General features: G+C 36.4%; 1 protein-coding gene across 1 annotated transcript; it reads right to left on the reverse strand.

Moving 5' to 3' along the window:
* Positions 6,396 to 9,103, reverse strand: LOC109225163 (chlorophyll a-b binding protein CP29.1, chloroplastic). Its single transcript, XM_019389747.1, has 2 exons — positions 8,547 to 9,103; positions 6,396 to 6,931 (listed from the first exon to the last, which is right to left on the reverse strand). The coding sequence occupies exons 1-2, from the start codon at positions 9,033 to 9,035 to the stop codon at positions 6,566 to 6,568; spliced, it is 855 nt and encodes a 284-aa protein (XP_019245292.1). The 5' UTR covers positions 9,036 to 9,103; the 3' UTR covers positions 6,396 to 6,565.

Here is a 9,767-nt window from a genome sequence, read left to right on the forward strand (position 1 = left end):
ATATATATATATATATATATATATATATATATATATATATATATATATATATATATATATATATATATAGAATGCCACGGCGATCGGCCCGCTCCCATGAGAGTAGTAGAAGGAGTTACCCTGCTCGCGGATCATACTTGCGACGCGGTCAAATATAAGTTTAAGCAATCACCCCGCTTGGGGATCATACTTGCGACGCGGTAAAATATAGGTTTAAAGAATTACCCCGCTCGCGGATCATACTTGCGACGCGGTCAAATATAGATTTAAAGAATTACCCCGCTCGCGGATCATACGTGCGACGCAGTTACACATAGATTTCTTAAGTTATTAAAGTATTCCTCGATTCTTTTAAAATTATGAATTTCAATTGAATACTTTTAAGTTCCCAACCTTACCTCAATTTCAACTCCTTTCAAAATATTTAATAAGCTACTCAATCTCGCTTCTTCTCTAGACAACCAATAAACATAAATTAATAACAATATCAACAAGGCATGATGTAAGCCTAGAACTACCCGGACATAGGCATAATTAGTAGCTATGTACAGACTCTCGTCACCTCGTGCGTACGTATCCCCCACAAATAGAAGCACACAATAATTTAGTTCACATATGGGGTTAATTGCCTCTTACAAGGTTAGAAAGAAGACTTACCTCGCTCTGAAGTTCCATAACCGGCTCCAACGCCACTCTAACACCTCAAACCGATGCCCAACGCTCCAGAACTAGCCAAACAATGTGAAAACCAGTGAGAATATACTCTAATACTCAAAACAATTCAATTTACAACAAATTCCCAACTTCGCTCGGAAAGTCGATAAAATCACCCTCGGGCCCACATGCCCGGATTCCGATTTTTTTGAAGATAAACATGACCCATAACCTTACGAACTCAAATATATAATTTATTCCCAATTCCATGTCCAATTTCGTGGTCAAAATCTAAGAATACCAAATTTCTAGGTTTTTCTTCGAAAACCCCAAATTTCCACTAATTTCCATGTTAAAATCTATACATAATCAATGTATTTTTAACTCATAATAGGTGGGGATAGCTTACCTTGCCATTGGTGATAAAATTCCCCTCTTGAGACCCTCCAAGAATCGCCCAAACCAAGAGAAAATAAAAGAAAATGGGCCAAATCCCGTATTTTAAATAAACACACTGCCCAGTGATTCTTCGCACCTACGATCACTTGATCACTTCTGCGGTTCCGCAGGCACAGACAAAATACCGCTTGTGAGGTTCTCCACCAGACCTTCGATTCCACATCTGCGATCGGCATCCGCTTCTGCGCCTTTGCTTCTACGGCTCCCTGCGCGCAGGTACGGTCCCGCTTCTGCGGAACTCGTCCGCATCTACGGTCCCACACTTCTCCAGCCTAAGCCGTTTCTGCGACCCTCATGGCCACTTCTGCGGCTCCACACCTGCGGCCCTAACTTTCCGAAATTGAAATCCGACCCCGATATCAAAAGGTCCACTTTCGGTCAAACTCCTCAAAAACCTTCAAACTTCTAACTTTCGCCAAAAGACTCCAAAGTGACCTACGGAGCTCCGAATCCACTTCTGAACGCGGTCCCGATACCAGAATCACCATACGGAGCTATTCCCAGACTCTGAATCCCAAACGAACATTTATAACACTAAAATGCACTGCAACCCAAATTTATAAAATTCTTCCCAAAATGTTATCTTCCACAATAGGCGCCGAAATGCTCTCGGGTCATCCAAACCCGATCCGGGCATACGCCTCAGTCCGAAATTATCATACGAACCTGTTGGAACCTTCAAATCCTGATTCCGAGGCTGTTTACTCAAAAATACAATCTTAACCAATTCTTCCAACTTAAAGCTTCCGAAATGAGGGATTTCTTCCCAAATCAACTCCGAACTTCCCAAAATTCAATTCTGACCACGCGTACAAGTCATAATACCAGAAGTGAAGTTGCTCATGGCCTCAAACCGCTGAACGACGCACTAGAGCTCAAAACGACCGGTCGGTTCGTTACACATATGATAGGATCCTTGAGGAGCCCACTTACGAACCTATCAATTGCATTACATGATAAAGATGCTGATAAGTGGGTTGCTGTTATGAAATCAGAGATAGTGTACTCTAATCAAGCCTAGGATTTTGTAGAACCACCTGATGGGATTAAACCCATCGGATGCAAGTGGATCTATAAGAAAAAGAGAGGTGTAGATGGAAAAATATAAATTTTTAAAGCAAGGCTTGTAGCAAAAGGATTTACTCAGAAAGAAGGGATCGATTGTGAGGAAACATTCTTACTGGTAGCCATGCTTAAGTCTATTAGGATTCTTTTATCTATTGCTGCGCATTATGATTATGAGATTTGATAAATAGATGTCAAGAAAACTTTCCTCAATGGCAATCTTGATGAGTGCATTTGTATGATGCAACCAGACAGTTTCATGGAAAGTGGCAAGGAACATATGTTGTGTAAGCTTAAAAGATCCATTTATGGATTGAAACAGGCATCTAGGGCATGGAAGAGTTGTTTTGACAAGGCGATTAAAACTTTTGGTTTTGATCAATGTCTTAACGAGTCTTGTGTGTAAAAGAAATAGGATGGGGATAAAGTGGCATTTTTGATCTTATATGTAGATGACATATTGCTCATAGGAAATAATGTGGGCATGTTGGGTTCAGTTAAGTAATGGTTGTCCACGCACTTTGATATGAAAGATTTGGGAGAAGCGGCTCATATCCTTGGGATCAAGCCCTTGCGAGATCGCAAGAAAAGGATATTAGGCTTATCTCAGGCTCTTTATATTGATACAATACTTTCCAGGTTTAGCATGCAAGATTCCAAGACATGATTTCTTCCTTTCAGGCATGGAATTGGTCTATCTAATGACCAGTCTCCTAAAACTGAGGAAGAGATATAAAAGATGAAGACTGTCCCTTATGCATTTGCTATGAGGAGTTTGATGTATGCAATGTATGTACTATACCTGATATCTGCTTTGTTGTAGGCATTGTTAGCAGCAGGGTTGTACAAATGAAATCGAGAAACCGCACCAACCCAATAATCCGAGTCAAACCAAGAAAAAAAAACCCGACTATGGTTTGGTTTGATTTGATTTGGTGTTGGAAAAAAAAAACCGACCATATTTGGATTGGTTTGGTTTTAACTAAAAAAAGTCAAACCGAAACCAAACCAAACCAACATTATATGTATAGAAGTTTTAAATATATTTAATACATAAAAATATTTATTGTAGTGTAGTTTATAAATATTTCTTAAGTTTTTTTATAATTTTATCTTTTAATATATTATATTAATCTTGGACTTATAATTTTTGGATGCTCCAATAAATTTTATAGTCCATAAATGTTAGTAACTCAAATAAATCTTAAACCAAAATCAAACAATACTAATGCTAGTGAAAGACATTCAAGTCAAATGTACTACGAATGAAAATAGTGTTGGATATCTATTTTTTTAGCTTATCCATGATTAACTTATTTTTCTTTAGTGTTTAGTCATGTAAATAATAGTACTTATTAGTCGTACTTATTTTAGCAACTTATTAGTAATTTTAAATTATGGTTATTTTTATTATGGCTTATTAATAGTATTTATTTTATGCGATTTATTATCTTTATTGTTGAATATTTTAGTACAATGCCATAACTCATCTCATATTTATGTTATTTTACTGAAAAACACCTTATATAGTTTTGTCTTACCAGGATTAAAGAAGTATTTGGAGCACAAATTTTATGTTTTGTGCTATGAAGACTTTATGAAGAAAAAAAACTCGAAAAATCCGAGACTAAAAACTCGACTTTTATTAGTTTGGTTTGGTCTTTAGATTTAATAATCCGATACAATTGGTTTGGTTTGGTAATTAGAAAATCCAAACCAACCCGAACTATGTAAACCCCTAGTTAGCAGATCTCAGTCTAATCCTAGGCGAGAGCATTGGAATGCGGTTAAGCATATAATAAAGTACCTGAAAAGGACTAGGGATTATATGCTAATCTACCATTCGGATGACCTCGTACCTATTGGGTACACTGATTCGGATTTCCGATCAGATAGAGATTTTAGAAAGTCTATCTCAGGAAATGTGTTTACTCTAGGAGGTAGAGCCATAAGTTGGAGGAGCACCAAGCAAACTTGTGTTGTTGATTCCACCGTGGAAGCCGAATATGTGGCAGCCTCTGAGGCGGCCAAAGAGGCGGTTTGGATCGGGAACTTCCTAAGAGAGTTGGGTGTGGTTTCCTCGATTCAAGCACCAATTATACTTTATTGTGATAATAGTGGTGCGGTTGCATATTCGAAGGATCCATGAAGCCATAAAAGAGCAAAGCACATTGAACGTAAAAATCATTTAAATAATGACATAGTGCAGAGAAGGGGTGTAGTAGTCACCAAGATTGCGTTAGAGAACAACTTGGCGGACCTGTTTACTAAGATCTTGCCACATAAGACTTTTGATAGGCATGTAGACGGAATATGTATTAAAATTGTAGACGCATGGTTATGAGTCTAAGTGGGAGATTGTTAGGATATACTATAAACTATGCGTATTGTTATAGTATTCTTTATGGAACAATTGTTAATTTATTTATTCAATTCAATAAAATTTTATTTCAAATAGATCATGTATTTGTTTGTATGTCGTCATTTACTTATATAGTAGATGATATAGTGTATAGAGTTTAGCTTATATACGGAAATTTAACTCATTGGTTCTTATAAGTCATAAAGTTTATGTTCACAATCTAATGATGAACTTGGACAAACCATCGGAATGGTTGTAGCACAATATTAAATATAATTTATCTTGATTATGAAAATGGTTTAATTCCGACTTCTTGTGCTAGTACATTTTATATGTATTGAACGGATCAAGTAGAGATACATATTTATACTGACCTAATAAAATAATTACTCAAGTCCATTCAGTGTACTTGTACTCTTAATCTTGATATAATTATTATTTGTTGTGTGTCATTTATTGTTTTGATTTATTAAAATGCGAGATTCTTTCGTGGGTCAATAAGCCTAGTAAATTAGACAATAATAATATACATTGGCGAAATAATAATTAGCTGATAGAATCCATGTCCCGTTTTTGAGATTGATGATACTCCTTTATGAAAGCTTATAGGTTTTCGTCTGTAAACCTGGCCGGTGGATTTTGTATCCGACACATGAAATAAGTTAAGCGAAAGTCTAAAGGAAGTAATCAATAAATTAAATTGTCGGTAATATAATTTGATTGATTAGTATCTGATCTTAACATGGGGAGTTAAATAAGGTTTTATGAAATAATTCCGAAACTGAACTAAGGAGTGCGGTTACGAATTTTTAGTGGAATAATTCGTAATTTATTATGGTAGAAAATTCAAAATTAATTCCATAATATGAAGCCTTGTTATTTAAATTATGTGGTCCCTACTGTGCCTAAATAATTGAAAATAAAGGAAATCTTTCCTTTGTGGAAAAGAAAACCCTACAGGTTTTGGAAAAGGGTTTTACCCTAAAAAACGTAGCTATATATACATAGTGTAGGGCTGGCCGTTTTTTGCACTAATTTTTCTTGGAATTTCGTCCACCCGAAATTCTCTCTTTCTCGGTAACACAGTTATAAGACTGTGCAATGTTTTCTGGAGGTCGTGATCTTGCTACTCTGGAACTGAAGACCGATATTGATCTACTTTGTTCACGCTTCAAGAGGTAACTCGTATAATCTCCATATGTGCTAATTGTTTAATTTCCACGTGAATATAATACTTAAATTGCTCTCGCTGTGATATATAATCCAACACTATGGCCGTCCGGGGTTCTCCACTCCTAGAAAGTTTCAACTTTTTCACGTGTGCACAAGCTTGTGAATAATGTCTTCGACCTATGTATTTTATTAAACTGGTTTATGCTTGTAGTTACCTCCGAGGGAATACGTGTAATAGCCCCGGGGAAACCCACACCTGGAGGCGGGAATATCTTTTAGTTTGTCTTTGTGCTTGGTCTTTCATGTCGCCGGATCACACGTTCGCTTTGCACCTCCGGTTTGTATGCAAAAACTACTGAATGATAAGGACTTAACTGTACGCATTTTGCAAGCAATCATTAAGTCAGTTTATAATCTTGTTCCGGGGGGGGGGGGGGCTTCACTTGAACATGGCAGAATTTTGATGTAAAAACATTAACTTTATCACCTTAACCTCTAAATCCTAAATTATCAAGAAACATAGTCATTCGAATACAAAAAGTTGTGTTTGATCCTCTTTTATTCAGATTTTGATACAGAAGCTCTTAGGTCTACCATTGTAGAATCCTACAAAATTCATCTATTTGAGGAAGATATTTTTAATGCTGAACCGATCATTTGATATCATTTTCCTTATGCAACATTAAGGATGAAAAACATGACGAACTTAGATTAACAACAGCGTTTGATATTGCCTTCTCCTTGGAGTGTCAAATGTTACAATTTTTACAAGAAGCAGAAGAATATATAATATACGTAAAACCATCCTCTCAACTAGATCGAGCTGAAAAAACAAGGTGCGTTGGGCTGGGCTTAAGAGAAGAAGCCGAAGGTGTCGAGAATGGTAGTGTGAAGTGGGTCACTCAAGTGGGTAACCCAATTGTTAAGTGGGCCTTTTCCAGTAGCAGCAGCTTGGACAGCAAAGCCCAAGAAGGCAACCATAGCAAGACGAGCATGCTTGATCTCAGCAAGTTGAAGTTTGGCCTTTTTCTCCGGGTCAGCAGCAAGGCCCAATGGGTCGAAGAATGATCCACCAGGGTAAAGCCTCTTTTCTGGGTCAAGCTCAGCATTCCTTTGGAATTCAATGTATCCAATAACAAGGACCTCAATCCAGATCAATGTTGTAATGGAGAATGGGAGTGGTTGACCCAAGTAGGATGATCCCTCAACCAACTCAACCTATGCAAATCCAAGAAAGAGCTAAATGATTTAGAGATGGTAAGTACCATACAATCACAAGTTAAACTATACTAAATGTAAGTACTTTAATCCTATATACCTTCTAGGTGCAGCAAGGTGACAAATTAGATATTCCTTTCAGGAAAAACTTATCTACACTCGGTATTCATTTCAAATCAATGAAAGCATTATATGTGCTTACACATAAACTTCTATCACTTAATCATAGTTAATTAATTAATATAAATTCTGACCTCATTAAATCACTTAACCAACCATATGGTTAATTAAACAACAAGTGCAGGTAAATGTTTACGGCTCCTCAACTACACTATGCAATTTCTAGCCTAGACTGTGGATATAGAAAAGCTCATTTTTTTTTTCCTCTTTAGGTTTGATCGTGCGTAAAATCAAGTGATTAGAAACTTTGTTTTCATACTTGCTTAATCTATTGTTTCTAATTATCTCAAGCTCGATCACAAGCATATTGCTATATTGTCTTTTCACCAAAGTTTCTATTAAATTGATGATGTTTAAATTCTGTTCCCAATGGGGTTGTAATCCCAATCTAGCAACATAGTAAATCCACAAATTCGAAACTAGCTACAATGAGGAAGGAATAATCACAAGCTAGCACCATGCGCATAACTATTATTCGGGACCAAATTAAACTTGATCTAAACGAAGTTATATCTAAATCCACTGTTCAAACAGAAGCAATAAAATATCAAAAAAGCAACCAAACGAGTGATAGTACTCCCTCCGGTTCACAATAAGTGTCCAATTTGTTTTTTCATTTTGGTTCAAAATAAGTGTCCAGTTATGTAATCAAGAAAGAATTCAATTTATTTTTACAAAATAACCCCTATGTACATATCCCTAAAAAAAATTCTTACTCTTCACATTAAATGTTTAATTAGGGGTAGTTTAGTCATAGTAGGTATTTTTGTATAGAATTTAGTATTTTTTTAATGGGCGTGCTAAAAGCAAATTGGACACTTATTGTGAACCAAAGTAATTGCCAATCCAACTCCGAAGAAGAAATGATTGGCTAAACCTATAACATAGATGATAGATCAACTTGTCAATTAGTATATTGAAATGGGACACGACAAAAATATAAAAAGCACGCTTACATGCACGGACCTAACATTTAAAATTAATACTAGTATGTGACAGCGTCTATTACTCTTTAATTACGTACGATTTATGCAAATAATAACATTTAAATAATTCTTTTTTAAATTCAAATAGCATTTAGCGGCTATGTTTTGCAATTACAAACGACGGTTCTAAAGCATGAATTAATATGTAATACTAAGCCTTATCTATTCAAAGAAAGTAATGTACTAGTACTAAATTATAAGCCGGGAATTTAATTAACTTATGTAGCTAACAACTTAAATTTGTTTATTGTTCTAGATATTACTACCAGTAAAACTTTACATGTCTGATATTCTAGGTAGCTAGTAGTTCCATTTCTTATTGGCAGTTAATTATCAGTAGTTATTAATACAGTGATATGATAATATTAATTTTTGTCATTGTCACTATATAATAAGTTAAATATGAGGTTATACGTTCATGCAAAAGCAAAAGATGGTGTAGGTAGTACCTTTCCGGCGTCTTGCCATGTAACGCCAGTGAGCCACTCAACAGTCAAAGCACCAAGTGTAGCTAACATAGCCCATCTCCCATGGATCAGCTCACATTCTCTGAACCTCTGCAGTCCAAACACCTCACTGTACGGCTGGAACGGTGTCGATTTCACATCAGCAACTTCAGTCCTGGTCCCAATAATGTCACCGGCCAAATTCTTAGCCAAATTCTGGTCCAATGAGTCCAAATCAAATTGCAAGTACTCAGCAGGTTTCCCCAAACCAAATGGATCGAATCCGTAGTCGCCGACGAGACTTCCGTCCAGATATTCCGGTGCCTTAGCTCCTGGGTACCATAACGGTCTGTCCGGGATTTGCTTTTTTGGAGCCTTTTTTGGTGCGGCTTTTTTGCCGAATCCGAATCGGGCTTGGACTCTACCGGAACCGGAGTGAATTTCCGGCAGCCGTGTTCCGATGAATGAGGATGTGGCAGCTGCGGTAGCCATTGCCGCTAATGTGAGCTAACTAGGAGACTAGTGGAAAATTTGTTGAATTGATGCGGTGGAATATGGAGCCTATACTGATTATATTGGTGAAGTAGGTACAGATTTTTGATCTGTGGAGGAGAGAATTCTGACGGTTGGATGAGAGGAAGGAGTGATCGGACGGTTGAAAGAGAGAAAGGCCTTATCTGATTCTTATCATGGCTGATTTCAAGTGGTGTGTTTGAAGGACACGTAGGATTTGAAGTCTTGTGGTTGACATGTAACATTGGAGATTAGAGTTTTAGTGAATATCTCTTATTATTGTTTTCAATCTTTTGGGACCATGTAATGAAGAAGAACGATGGGATTGGTGGGCTTATGATTTTTCATATTACTCAGATTGAATTGTCCAATACGTGGAAAAGAAAGAAAGAAAAGAAAAAAAGAAACAGTAACAAATCTTGTCATGTACTTGCCTGCTTAGTACTATGATCTTTTAACATAATTGTCTTGTTGTTTGATTTATTAGCTTGTTGATTATTTATTCCCTTATTTCCCTTTGTAGCATTTAGCTTTGTTCTTTTTTTTTTTAAATTTACAAAATATGTTAATTTTATAATAAAACTAGCTTTGATCCTGTTTGCAATGGACGCCTTATTTTGCACTAGATCAGTGAAGTACGAATTTATAGAAAATGTAATTGTAGAAGGAACATATTAAAAAGAGGTGAGAGCTAAGAGTTAACTTTAAATG

This window comes from Nicotiana attenuata, chromosome 5 (genome assembly GCF_001879085.1).
Source record: "Nicotiana attenuata strain UT chromosome 5, NIATTr2, whole genome shotgun sequence".
NCBI lineage: Eukaryota > Viridiplantae > Streptophyta > Magnoliopsida > Solanales > Solanaceae > Nicotiana > Nicotiana attenuata.